General features: G+C 44.6%; 1 protein-coding gene across 2 annotated transcripts in view; it reads left to right on the top strand.

Moving 5' to 3' along the window:
* Nucleotides 1–14,753, top strand: part of Plxnc1 (plexin C1) — a 144,163-nt gene that overhangs the window by 45,216 nt on the left and 84,194 nt on the right. For both annotated transcript variants that reach the window (XM_051206264.1, XM_051206265.1), the window contains exon 5: nt 14,068–14,182. In XM_051206264.1, the coding sequence (XP_051062221.1) occupies nt 14,068–14,182 (115 nt within the window). The remainder of the gene's footprint in view (nt 1–14,067; nt 14,183–14,753) is intronic.

The raw sequence follows: 14,753 nt of genomic DNA, 5'->3' as shown, positions 1-14,753 counted from the left end.
CTCCTCTTCTTCATGTATTTTGTAGAGTGAGTCTACCTTTTATCTTCCTGGGCCATCTTCTTGGTGGCTGTCTTTTGGGCCCAGTCACACAATGGAACCTGGGCTGGGTCCTCAGAAAGCGAGCCATGCGGGGACAGCCATTCATATCAGTTCCTTAGCAATCCCCGTGCACAGGAGAGAGGCAGAGCCCCCAACATGCTAATTACAGGGTGTGGATGCCCCCTTGATTATTTGTATAAATTTAACCTCCCCCTGGATTCTTCTGCCTGTTTTTTCCCCCCATGGTGACAGTCGGAAGACCTTCAGGCAACCCCTAGTAGCTGTTTTGAAATCTTGAGCCACTGTTGGGACTCTGGAACAGATCATTTCTTAGCTCAGACTAAGAGCAAGCCAGCCCCTCAAGGTCCAGCTCATGTCTGACCATTGAATGGCAGAAGCAGAAGGGACCTAGGCACAGGGGAGAAATGAAGATTCTTCCCTGTTGTGAGGCCTCTCCTCTACCTAAGAGGCACTTCTTCACGAACTCTGGGCCAATTGTTAGCCCTACGGAAACCCTGCCCACCAGGGTGCCATTGTTCCAAACCCATGGTGCACAGTGCATGTGGCCACGTTCTTCTGAAGCCCCAATGAATGATCTCCATTGCAGATGCTGCCCTGTAGCATCCTGCTAGCAAACTCCCGAGTGGGATGTCTCCGAGAGCCTGCCTTGAACACACACCTCCAGGAGACTCCACCCGATGCCTGCTTATCCTTCCTGGAACCTTAAGAAGTCAGGGATCAGTACTGTTACCACTATCACTTTACAGAGGAGGAGATAGGCATGGGCTGTCCTTGATCTCCAACTACTGCTGTAAGGAGCGTGTGGTGGCTTCAAGAGCATGGAATGTTTACACTGCAGCTCTGGAAGGGAGGACTTTGAAGTAGGGTTTCACTGGACTGTAATACAGGTGTGCACAGAACTTCTCCTTGAGGATATAGAAACACCCCATATCCTTCCCTTTCCCGTTTCTCAGGGGAGCTCACATTCCCTGTCAGCATCTCTTTCCTGGGCTTTCAAAGTCAACAGTGAGTGCATCATCTCCAGACTCGGTCGATCCTGCAGTCCTATCTCTGACCTTTGGGCTAACACTGGGCCACAGAGATAACTGTAAAGGTCCTTAACTGGTCCACATTTGCCAAGTCTTCGCCATGAAGGTGACATAGTCATGGGTCCAAGGGATCAGGATGTAGACATCTTCAGAGTCCATCCTTCACTATCCTCAGATATACAAATCTGGGTTTGTCTCCAAATCCCAAACCATTTCATTGTCTGCCACTGTAGGAAAGAGGCAGAGACAGGGAGGGCATGGTGTCCCTCAGAGAGGGCAAAGCTGGAGCAGCAAATGCCTATGTGGGCATTTCACAATAACCTGTGATCAGAGGAAGGGAACCCAACCCAGGGCCCTTCCCAGTTGCAGAAGCTACTCTTCACATTCATCATCAACAGATATTGAACACCTACTATGTGTGAGATGTTCTCAGGACTCCCAGGAAGCTGCACAGATTGTTCCTTTGATGGCAAGTCTTCTGAGTAAGGGATTTTAGTGTCCTGGAGTTACCATAATGAAAGTTACCACAAAGTTTGTGGCTTAAAATAGCACGGATGTATCTATTGCACTTCCAGGGGACCAAAGTCTGAAACCAAGGTGTCGGGTTGGGGTGGGGGGCAGGGGCTGGCCCCTGGTGCTCCTTGGCGCATGGTAGAATGGCTGTCTCAGTCTTAAGTCTCATATGGGCCTCCTTCCATGTTTGCATCCAAATCTCTTCTGTCTCCTAGCAAGATAGCAGTCACTGCCAACCCGAAACCCAGGATAATCTCATCTTAAGCTCTTTAACTAATGCCCCTTCCAGAGATTATTTCCAAATAGGGTGGCATTCTGAGGTTATGGGTGTGCATGCCACTGGAGAGGAAGACACAGGGGAAAGCAAGCAGGACTAACTAAACAAAATGGAGGAAAGGAAGGAGGGATATATAGTAAGTGATTTTAAACTGGGGATCTTGGAAGAACTTTCTGGGACAGGAAGAGCCCAGTGGGCTTTTGGGTAACTGTAGTATTTAGCAGAATGACCAGGAAGACACTTGGAGACAGAAGATCACTATGTATCTACCTTCTTTCTTTCTTTCCAGCTTGAGGATGTGTCCTTGTGCAGATCTGAGGCTCGAGTCCTGTGCAGTGACACTTCTTTATGGTCCAGTGCAACTGTAATGACAGTGATAATGATTATAATGGGATTTGGGGGCGGCCCCTCCTGCTTCTGTGAGGACCCCATTGTGCTGACTAATTGTATAGAAGCAAGTAGGACAACTGTCTGTGGGGTGGAAGCAGTAGGAAGCAGAGAGGGATATGCTGTTCTGGCCTTAGGGCATTCCTGAATGACCCTGGCACAGCCAGAACCTGTGCATCTGGGTTATTATGAATGGTGGAAAGGACTCCGGGGACCTTCGCACACTAGAAGTGGGTCTTTACCCCTGTTTGCTAGCTACTGGAAGAGCTATGGGCTGAGCCTACTTACTGCAGAAGCGGAAGATAAAGAAGCACTAAGAGCATTGGGGAACATGGCTCCCCTGCTGGCTTCTTGGGTGGATGGCGGTGGCTATGCTCACATTGCTCAGAAGCCAACTTGGTTTGTTTGATAGACATATGGGCAACTGAGGACCTCAGGCTCAGCATCCCAACTCCAGTATTCATCCTCACCATCTCTTTTAAGTGGTGCTCTGACTTCCAACAAGCCCCATTAAGAGCACCCCTTCTAGTAAATACATGTTTTAATGGAATGGAGCTGTTTTTTTTTTTTTTATGACCTTATCTGAGGCAGCATGCACTTTCATAAGCATGTATTGATTAGCTTTTAAAAATTCCTCAAATGTTTTCACTTGTCTCTGTGACCTCATGTTTGTCCTGTTCCCAGCAACTCCTCCACCTCTAAACACAATGTTCAGATCTGCACCCAAGGCCTGCCTGCCAGCCTGCCAGCCTGCGTTTTTTGCTCTTGTGACATCTTGTAATGTTAGGCTGTTTTTATTTTGCTGTTTGGCGTGTGCACTGTCTCTGATAGGTGAGGTGGGAATTGGTATGACCCTCAAGAGGAAGGGCTGCAGCATTGTTGCCACCTAGTCAGGGCTAGGGAAATGGGTCCCAAAAGCCTAAAAAGTGTCTCCAGTGACACAGGGATGTGCAAGATAGAGGTAGAACCAGAGCTTCCTGACCAAAAGGCATCATTTTCTCACTTTTATTTCCACACTACCTAGTTTGCCTAAAAATCTTCCCAGCATTCTTTTGTGTTTAAGTCTGTACTGGAAATGAAAAGTGAAAACTTTTAGTACATGCATCGCACGCTGAAGAACTACATGGAGTGAAGGCCACAGATCCCTTTTGTGTGAGTGTTTCAGTCTGCAAATGTGTTTTATGTGTGCTAAACAGCTCCAAGGTCCAAGACAAAGACTGATTCTCCACTGTGCCAGTTAACAGGCTGACCTAATGAACAAAAATCAGTGAAACAACTTAGGCTGGTATCATGGAGACACTGGCAAGAATTTAGTTACTTTAAATTGTAATTCTCACTTCAACTCCACTAACCTTAGTTGAATACCAGCAATGGGCCAGATCCTTGACTAGATTCTGGGGAAAACAAAGATAAATGAGCCTATGCCCCAAAGAAGCTTTAAAAAAATTAGTGTGGGAAGTAGAGAGTCAATACTCTCAATAGCTGTTGTTTAAGACATAGGAGACACCCAAAAACCCTTCCCTCCTGGGATATGGAAGAGCTATAAGAGTCTTCTAAGAAGTCTTGTGCTATTCTTACCCTTGTATGTGAGGAAGCACATTAAATGTTGAACTAGTACAGAGAAGCTATGCAAATGGACATCTGGTCAACCTTATTACTCAGATTCTTATCTAGTCACTAGCATTTTGGTTTGTTTAGCTAATGAAGGTACAAAGTTTTCTGACTCTGCCATGCGAATTATTGCTATCTTAGTTACTGTTTTATTTCTGTAAAGAGACACCATGGACAAGGCAACTCTTTTTTTTTTTTTTTTTTTTTTTTAAAAGCATTTAATTGGAGGTTTACTTTCAGTTTTAAGGGTTAGTTTCATGATCATTGTGGCAGGAAGCAGAGAAGCATGGTGCTGAGGCAGTAGCTGAGAACTTTACACTCTGACCCACAGGCAGCAACCAGAGACAGACAGGCAGATGGGGGTCTGGCGTGTGCTTTTGGAACTCTGGAGCCTGCCCCGAAGAGCACACCCCTTCCAACAAGGCCATACCACCTAAGGCTTCTCAAATAGGCCCACATTTAAATATACTAGCTGAAGATAGCTGATGAGAGCCATTCTCAAACTACCACAATTTCCCAGTCAAAACAGTTTGGTATAGCTTCCTGATGTGTATAACTGGAATTTATAGTTCCTCAAGATAACACCTCAGCAAGAATTCAGAGTGGGCACATCATTTATCTTCATCTTGGCAAGTTACAAAGCACAGTGGCAATGTTCAAGGCCCTCAGAGGCTTATAGCAGGAGACTTGTTTAATTTTATATAACATATTTCCCAAACTTCTTGGCCTGAACACTAACATCTCACTTTAAAATTCAATATAACCTGTATTCTCCTATATGGACATGTACTGGGAAAAAAAACCGTAGTATCACTTTGATACTTATGGTGTTCCCATAAAGAAGACTGTTTTTAAAAAATTGAATACTTTGATAACAGTAGAAAGAGTACAGAGGCTGTTGAACATCATGCTAACTAACTTCCCTGTGCCTCAGTTTCCTTGTGTTTGAAATGGATGCCTGTTTCATGAAGGTTAATGCATTTTTCCCACTGGTCTTTTAAATGGTGCAAGATCCATAGCAGTGGAAGGCACTGTGTTTGAATGTGTCCCCCACAAAAGCCTGTGTTAGGAAAACTAGGTAAAATAATGTTAGGAGGTGGGACCTCTTGGGAGATAGTTCATGAGAGCTCTACACTCATGAATGGGCTAACATATGAAAAAGGTTCTGGCTGTGATTCTGATGTCTTCCTATTTTGTGCTCATACACCGCCTGCATTGCTGTCTTCTGCCATGGGATGATGCACCAAGATGGCTCTTGCAGGATACAAACCGTTGACCTTGGATTTCCTAATCTTTGGAGCTGTAAAAAAAAAAAAGTTTCCCACTAATAACATCCTGTCCCAGGGACACAAGATGGTCTAAGGAGAAGGCTCCTTAGTTGGCTATTGTATTAGCTATTGTCAGTGTCTACACAGAGTGGTAGATGAGGACATCTACCTCAGAACATCTACCTCAGTTTTTCCACATACTAACTAGGAAAGTGATGGGCAGTCTTGTAAAACCTCAGTTCTCCTAGTCTGTTAATGGAGTCATGATAGCTACTTTACAAAGGTTTTTTTTTTTGTGAAGAATAAATGAATGAAATCATGTGAAAGATGTTGCCTGGCATGCTAGGCATTTTTGCCTTTTTAAAAAATACCAGATTCCTGTGTTATTAGTATAGTTTCTCATGTAGACTGACTTGCAGATTCAGTGATGAAGATCCAATTTTTCAGCTTTCTTAGCAAGTTATTTTGGTCTTGTATTTTGGCATTCCCCCTTCCTGACTCTGGGAGCCTTTAATTCAGAGTTTAGTTTGTCACAGTGACTTCCTATTCTTTTATTTAATGGAGTCTTACTCCTTCATCTCGTGGACTGGCAACTGTAATGAATGTCACCCTACTCTGGAGACCACCTGGTCCCTCTTTTATGCTCTGTACCTTTCCTGAAGATGGAGACCTCTGTTGCAAATCACTTAGCCGAGGACCTTGGGATGCTCTTGGAGAAAACCATCCCCCATTGAAGATGCAGTTGCCTGTGTGAGGAGAGAAGCTGCATCATTGGCTTGTTAAAAGTTTCCTGATATTTTATCAGCATAGGATCTTTGGCACAGGGTCACACTCACCCCACATTCAAGCCAATTACCTGATATTTAGTTATCAGATTCCTTTGGGGACAGTCTGCTCTTGGTGAACAATTAGATTAGAGGATGCTGATGAAATTCTAGTGGCAGGAAGTAGGAGTTACATTTCTGAGCTCAGAGTTTCTATTTCAAGGTTGAGTAAGTGGTAAATTTTTACTGAGAGATTCTAGCCTAATAAGAGTGAGATTCTCAAGGTTTGCCCCTCCCTCACCCCAGTGCAATTATACGGGCACTTCACCTACCTGGAAACTTCAGGTTTCAGACTCTCAGAAGTGGGTCTTCTGTTCTTTGTGTTGGCATGAAAACAATTGATAATTTAAAAAATAGAAATGCTATACAAATACAATACAGTAATAATAAATTTAAAAGTCAATCCACTTGGGCACCATTCCCAGACTACCAACTGAGCAGAAGCACAAATAAGTAAAGAAGAAGACGACCTGCTGTATAATTTAAATGGCTGCAGTCCACTTGTTCTCTGCTATCCTTTTATTGCAGATATATAATATCAAGGCGACATTATAGGTAAATAGGTTTTGTGGCCTAACCTGGAAACCTAATCACTGCTTATAATATTATTTCTACGGAGGAAATATATTTTATATTATAGGCAGATGGTTTGCAAGCAATTTTTAGAGCACAATAGGTTTGTAAGGCTAAGCCCACCAAGGATTTTAACCTTTAGCAGAACTGGGTGCCCGGATGATAAAAATCAGAGGCCTCTTAGAATCCCCAGTGAAGTGTTCTCTCTCAAAACCTCACTGTGCTTCTTCATCCTAACGGCTGCCTTGCCTTCCATGGTACCTGAGACCCACTTCCCGGTCTTGCCTCATCCCTAGCCACCCTTTCCAAATTCTGCTGAGGTCCCAGAAGACTAGGGGGGCACTCTGACAGGCCTTATGCTGCGCGCTTTAGAAAATAATGGTTAAAATAGTCCCAGCAAGCTGTGCGGCTAGGTGGCCCGGTGCGTTGTTCTGAGATCAGACTTCTGCCACTTGACAGACCTTGAGTGATCCTATGTGCCCACGCGTCTATTTCATCCCTATAGAGCAGTGGTTGTCGTCCTGTAGGTTGTGACCCCTCTAAAAGGTCAAATGACCCTTTCACAGGGGTCGCCTAAGACCATCAGAAAACACAGATATTTATATTACGATTCATGTCAGCAGCTATGAGGCATCAACAAAAGTAACGGTATGGGTAGGGTGGGGTGGGGTGGGGTGGGGTGGGGGGCCACCACAACAGGAGGGGCTCCGTTAAAGGGTTGCAACATTTGGAAGTTTGAGAGCCACTGACGTAGGAGGGGTTGTGATAACTGTAACCCTCAGAACAGTGCCAGCAGGCTGTTCCCTCCATGAGTTACGGAGAATGTGCCACCCCAGCCCCTGGTATCCATACACCCAAAGTGTCTGCGATGCTATGGTGCAGTTTCCACCCAAGCTCGCTCCCCTGCCTCTCTCCAAATCCTGCTGTATCTCAGAAAGCCCGCTAAATGATGACCCCCTCCCCCAGAGATGCTCAAGACCACTCCCATGGGGAATTTTAACTTCCTCCCAGAAAACAGACCTGTGGGTTTCCCGGTCTCCTCTCTGGGAGACTGGGAGGCCTTCCAGTGGCGCTCTATCCATTAAATGTGGGCTTTTTCTAATTCGGTCTGATTTGCTCCACTTTGGGTTGCTGCACTGGAGAGGCTTAATGGGGTGTAGAAACTTTTCACCATGCTTGGGTGGGGTAGTTTTCCAGGCATCTTACAAAATATACTGTTTACTTAGGAAGGGAACCCCCTCTATCAGGGTACTTCCTGAATTTCACAGCAAGCTTAGAGGTGTCTGAAGCTCCCCGTTGGCCTCTTAGGGTCTCTGTAGATTTGGAAATGTTTTCTGGGTTACAGATGGGGGGGGTGTCCATTTTCTTATATATTCAAGTGGTGGCATTAAAGTCTATTATTATTTTGAAGAAATTGAGCTCTCTAACACATTTCTAGTAAACTGAGAACAGGCTTCCTAAATAGTTGGCTGCACTAATTGTTACCACATAAAGAGTTTTTCTTCTCATCTGGACAGCTTTATTTTCTAATTTTCAAATAGATCCCTACCTCCTTAATGATTTTATCATGTAGGCATGAGATCTAATTAGGAATAGGAATTAGGAATGTTTTAGTCAGGGATTTCTAGAGGAACAAGACATGTATAAAATGTGTGTGTGTGTGTGTGTGTGTGTGTGTGTGTGTGTATGCACACACATATAAGCATGTATGTAGTATGTGTATATTAACCCAGTTTCACTGAACTAGTAGCAATTGTCTCATACCTGAGAACCGGGAGTTGCTTTGTCCTTGCAGTTGGGTGCTAGGCACTTAGAATGACCCCTCAATGGCTGTCTCACAGTGGGGAGGCTGAGAAGTCAGTAGTTACCTGGTCTACAAGGCTGGATAGCTCTGCAGTTTCCATTAGGTGCCAGGAATCTGGGAGGTTCATAGAGAGCTGCTAGTCCCCACTCAACAATAGCAGCCTGGAAGCTGCCAATGAAGGGTTCAGCAGCAGCAGGTGAATTAAGAGGCAAGGAGGAAGGCCAAGAGAGCAAAATACCTTTTTAATCTGGGCCTCTACCAGGAGGTGCCGCCCACATTTGGGGTGGGCCCTCCCAGATCAATCAAGGCAGCCAGGACAAGTCCTCTGGGCTGTTTATTCCATGATTCTGATTTGTGACCAGTCGTCATTAAAGCCAACCATCACAGACAGTGATTGGGATATGGGCTTGCAGATTGATCCTATCGTGGTTTAAACATGTCCTCTGTAAAGTGTGTGTTGTACACGGAGTTGGAATGGAGACCTGTTGGGGTGAGGCTGGTTGGGGGGCAGTTAGGGGGCTGTTGGGGGGCCTGTTGGGAGGGGGACTTTTGGGAGGGGGCTGTTAGGAGGGGGGCTGTTGGGGGTGCAGTTAGGGGCTGTTGGGGGGCAGTTGGGGGGCTGTTGGGGGGCCTGTTGAGGGTAGGGTCTGTAGGGAGGTATTTATGGCATGAGGGCTCTGTAGTCAGGAATAGATGAACCCAGTTGTGAACATGTTTGAGGCTGTGAGTTCTATGCCTTCCTTCTGCATTTTCCTTACCTTTCCACCACGGGGTGATGCATCAAAAACATCTTTGCCAGGTCTGGAGCCTTTGGACTTTTAGAACTGTGAGGGGGAAAAAAATGTTCTTTACAAATTACCCAGTCTGCAGCATGATGTTTTCAGTACACAAAATGGACTTAGACCCATTGGTGCTAAGAAGCATGGCTGATGATATCATCGATGCCTGAAGTGTGGGGCTGCCTGGGAGCTGGTCCTGGCGAGAAAACGAAAGGGCATGGGGCAGCAGCATGGGGGAGGCCTCGCTGCAATGGGAACCTGATTCGTATGTATGTATGTATGTATGTATGTATGTATGTATGTATGCATGTATGCATGCATGCATGTATGTATGCATGTATATGGTTATGCCAGTGTCTACACGCATGTGTATGTGTGCACCAGGGGTGTATGTGCTGCCCGCAGAGGCCAGCAGGAGGAGTTGGATGGATGTGTGGATGTGCAGAAGCTGGAGTTATGGGCAGATGTGAGTTACCTTGTGTTTGAGCTGAACCCGGGCCTCTGTAAGACTTGCAGCTGCTCTTAACCTGCTCAGCCATTTCCCCAGCCCAATAAGGGTGATTGATGCTGATGAGGGTACAAAAATCAGCCATGTGGAGGAAATCTGGGAGGGAGTTCTTAGAGATTACGAGGTTGTGATCAAACATTTGTAGAATAGGAATTATGAAGGCCTTCTGGCAGAGGACTCGGCGGGCATGGCAGACGAGGATTTTGAAATGGGAGTGGAGGCCATCTGAATCAGTCCCTTTGCTTTGCTGCGGAAAGGGTTTATTTTAGAATATAGTTCTGGGGGATAGTGTCCATTGTGGCTGGGAATGCATGGCAGGCTGATCACATTTCTTCAACATACAGGAAGGGGGAGAGGCCAAGTGTGAACAGGAAGTACGGTGGGGCTATAAACCCTGGACTCATTCTCCTCATGAGACACTTCCTCCAACAGGGCTCTTCCTCCTAAATAATCTCTCCAAACAGTGCCACAAATTAGGGACCAAATGCTCAGAAACATGAGCCTGTGTGGGACATTTCTCATTCAGATCACCACACCACCCTTGTTAAACAGTTGCAGAGAGGGTGGTGGTACTGTGCCCATGGCCCAGGAATTTGTGGAAGATGTTTCTAAGGTCTGTGGTGGAAGAATTTCTAAGCTAAATATTGAAAGAGCTGTGTGATTACTCTCTATTGAATGTAGTAAGATGTGAAAGAATAAGATTAGCTTAATTAAACAGGAAGGGAGAGAAAGTTTTGGAAAATTCTCAGCTGGCCAGATGAATAAAGAGGCAATTTTAGGAGATGGAATTAGGGGTGTGGCCACACGACTGTTTAGTAGAAATTACCATAGATGATAGGCAACCAGGTTCCAGTTACCAAGATAGCAGGGAATGACCTCAGAGACATTTCTTCAGCGTAGGTTGTGTCCTTGAGGACAAAGTTTCCAGAGAGGTGCCCCAAGGTCCTCAGCATTCACTTGGGTTACTGAGATAGAATGAATGTAGTTTTTGTGTGAGAAGGATGTGAAGTTTTAGGGCCAGATGTGGCATGCTGTGGCTTGGATGTGCCCCTCTCAAAAGCATGTTGGAAACTTAAACCCTGGTGCAGCAGTGTTGAGGGGGTAGGGATGTACATTAGTGGGAAGCATTCTGGCCAAAAACGTTCTACTCCCAAGGATGCTTAGAGCCATTATGGAAGGAAAGGCTGGAGATGGTGAACTCAGTGTCTCTTCCTATAGTCTCTTCCCCTTCTACCGTCTTCCATGGAATGACACAGCTAGAAGCACCTTGCCAGACAGAGGCAGACGCCCAGCTATCCCAGCTTCTTAAGAAACACGTCTCTGTTCTTTATAAGTGTATGGGTCTTGGTATTTCTGTGAAAGTGGACTAAGGCAGATACTCAGAAGGGAGGGTAGCAACTGTTACAGCATGAGCAAAGAGCACATAGACCCCCCTGACAATCTCTCCAGGACACACTCATGCTAGGGAGACTCCAATGTCCCTCCTATCCATGGCCTGGAAAAATGGAAGTGGAGCCCATTAAGAGACCCAGGGATGTGGCTGGTGGAGTGCTTGCTTGTAGTTCTAGGCCTTGGGAGAGGGAGAAAGGAGGAGCTAGTGTTTGGAGTCATCTTTGGCTTCCCTCATTTCCTGCATTGTGACTTTAAGGCCCCTCTGATCTGCATGAGACCTTTTTGGGGTGGGCAGGGAGTCTGCCCATCAGTCGGGGAGAGTGGCTCCCTAAGGCTTGAACCTCATCACATGTCACATTTACAGTGCTATTTTCATGTCATTCAGGCAGTGGCTTGAGGATTTATTCATCCGGCCATTTCCTTGATTGATCCACAAGAGTAAGAATAATTTTCACAGGGAATCGTCTCAAAGCTCCTGGCTTTGTTTACTAAAATGTGGGGGGCTCTAAGCTCTGCTTCCCCTCCGTGAGAAATATAAATGTGTGGGTAATGTGCTATTGGGAAGCTTTTACAATGTGCAGTATTTGAGAAGTAATAACTGTTGTTGGCTGACCATCTGGTTATACATTCTTGGTGTTGTGGCTTACTTTTTATTTTTTTCATTTTATTATTTTTTAACTGGTAAAGGGCAAAGATGAGAGTTAAAAAATTTTTTCAGAGATGGCTTTCTTACATAAACAAAGAATTTATGTTTAGATGTGCAACATAGTTAGGTTTTGTTTCCTGAGGGATAGAAAATGAGCAGCTCATTAGATACAGGCTGTCTCATTTTCTTTTTCAAAAAATAAACTAACCTTAACTCCTAATTTGATCTCCGGCTCCAAACTTTTGGTTTATGTGGAAAACAGTCTCTTTGCCAGAAAGAGGAATCAAACATAAATTACAGCTCTAGAAAGAAAAATCGCCTGCAGAAGAGACCCATGGAGATTTCATATTTCATCCATTCATTCAAAAATATTTATCGAAACCCAAGTATTTGCATCTCACGCTGGCAGACGCTGAGGGATTTGCTAAAGAAACATCAAGATACTCCCCTTTCCTTCGAAGGGCTTAGCACGTTCGTGGGGAGAAATGGCAGGGACATTTGAAACAGTTAAGTTGTAATTCAAGGCAGCATATGATTAAATATCAAAATGTGTGGTTCCGACAAGAAATGCTATAGTTCAGAGAAAGGAGTGATAACTCCGAGGCATGGCTGGTTTTTTCTGCCTACAAATTGGCAAATCGTAGCACTATTTGTATGAAATATTTTACACTTGTTTTTTTGGCAGCCTTAGGCCTTGACTTCCAGTCAGCATTAAGAGCCTGCAAAAATATTTGCACTACAGCCAGTCACTGTAGACTTGGCTTAATTTTTCTCCCCTTCACTCTTGTAGGCATGGGATGTGCCCTTATACAAACCAGAGGGACCAGAAGAGGCAGGGCATTTTTTGACAGTCATGCTCTTTTTCAGATACAAATAAGGAAGCAGCCTTGTCATTCTCTGTGCTCCAGACTGTGCTGGCAAACTCCTTCTGACATTGAGAGAGGTTTAATTTGAACTTAACATCCGTGACGGACGAGTGAGCCATCAAGGGTCAGATAGATTTATGGCCTTGGAGAATCGCGAATGAAAACCCCTTTGGCTGTGAAGTTGGAGAGGACTGACGCAGGTGTGGGGGGAGATGTGATACTCATGTGCTCCTAGGGAGCCCAGTCTCTTCGTGGGTGACAAGCTAAGCATGGAGATGGTGGTTAGTGAAACTCCCCAACTTCCTACTCTGTATTTGTCATATTCAAATGAGCACGGAATTAAAGAGAAGCCGAGAGGCCTAAATTGTTAAGAATTAAAAAGAGAACGAAGAGGAAAAAGAGATTCTTTGGAAGCCAGATGTATTGTTTGAGCCTATTCATAACTGCACTGCTCCCCCGCCCCAAGCGATTGCTGTCATCATTTAGATGTGTAGCAATCTCATGAATCATGGGTGTTAAGTTTTCTTTTAAAATTCAAGGTTGTTCACTCGCTCTTACCTTCATTTTAGTCTTTGCTTGGAGTTGTGTGTGTAGTATTTCAAGCTACTCCATATTACTCATAGAAAGTCTGCACAGGAGTGCACTGTTTGAAGATAATGTGGTACTTGGTGTTCATCCTCCTTGTTGGGTTGGCGGCCCATCTGCTAAGTTAATGTGACCTCGAGTGACCGACTCATCAAGGAAGCCAGCGATTGTAGCTTGAGAACATCTATTTATCAGAGTATGTGGCCCTGGCCACAACCTAAGATTTATTTGGGGCATCCTTTGAGCTGGTCGACCTGGGAAAGTGGCCTTGCAAAATGTTTTACTCGTATCTTTTGATATAATTTGGTATCTGTCTAAATAAATGTTCTGGAGCAGCAGATGGCTAAGGAATGTCTTATTATATTCTTGGGCAGACTCTGCCCTTGAAATATTTTCATTTAATCATCATGTTGCAAAGCACAAAACAGTAGCTTTATTATTTTATTTTTTTAACACAAAATGAATCACTCACTAGGTCGGTATTCTACAATGTCTTGTAAACCTAAAATGTATATAAAATATAAGCCTTGCCTGGACTGTCCTTAGGAGGAATTTCCCCACAGGGACTCTTTGTTTTTGAAGCTGTAAGAGGATATGATTTGGATGGATGTCTCTGATGATGTCATCTTGAGAGATTGCTCAGGAGTCTAAGTTCAACATGTTGTCAACATTTGTCCTCTGCTCCTTGACCCAATAAAACCACACACACACACACACACACACACACACACACACACACACACAACCTCTCTTGTTTCTTCATTGCTTTTGATGCTTTTAAGATAAAATCCCTATTCTCATTCAAAATTAATAGCCCACTGTACCAAGTGTTCTGTACTGAAGCTGGTCGTGAGAAAGTTGTAGTGTGTGTGTGTGTGTGTGTGTGTGTGTGTGTGTGTGTGTGTCTGCCAACTTATCAACTGGTGATTTTTGTTTTGTTTTTTAGGTGCACTTTTCGAGGAGACTGCACACATGCAGGGAGCTTTGAAAACTGGCTGGATATTTCATCTGGACCTAAAAAATGTCCTAAAATTCAGATAATTCGAAACCTCAGAGAGAGGGTAAGAGGAAATGTTTTTGTCTTTATGATACTGCCTTATAGCTTCCTTCTAGGTGTAAAGAAAATCTTTTTACAATGTGATAGTCTTACTGACAGGAATCCATTCATTCTGTTGGTGGTGAATGGTGAGGGCCCACCAGATGCTATCCATCTGCAAGAAGCTGAGGATACAGGGATAATCTAGTCAAGGCACAGCCCGCCCTGATAGAGTTGTCATCTTGCTAGGTGAAGATGACCTTCAGTAGTGGAAATCAAAGGGAAGATGCATCTTTTGATGTAGTAGAAACACACCTTGGTTTTAAAAATAGAGAAAAATAAGTTCAGACTTGTGGTTAAGCAGATCCCTGCAATGCGGTTCACTGTGGGATTTTGGTTTGATCAGCCAGTCTCTACACCTCTGTGTTCAGTCTTTGAACAACTGTCCGTACACATGGAGTTAAAGCAGTTGGATGGGCCAAAGTGAACGGGTCCCTTGGAAAGCTCGTGACATGGCATGAGAGAAGGGACACTTGGCAACATTTGGAGAAGTGTTTTTCCTGATACATACGCCTACCCTGCCCTCGGGGGAATAG

The sequence above is a fragment of the Phodopus roborovskii genome, unplaced genomic scaffold (genome assembly GCF_943737965.1).
Source record: "Phodopus roborovskii unplaced genomic scaffold, PHOROB, whole genome shotgun sequence".
Lineage (NCBI taxonomy): Eukaryota > Metazoa > Chordata > Mammalia > Rodentia > Cricetidae > Phodopus > Phodopus roborovskii.
The sequence above is the reverse complement of the archived record's forward strand: the minus strand, read 5'-3'. Positions and strand labels throughout refer to the sequence as shown.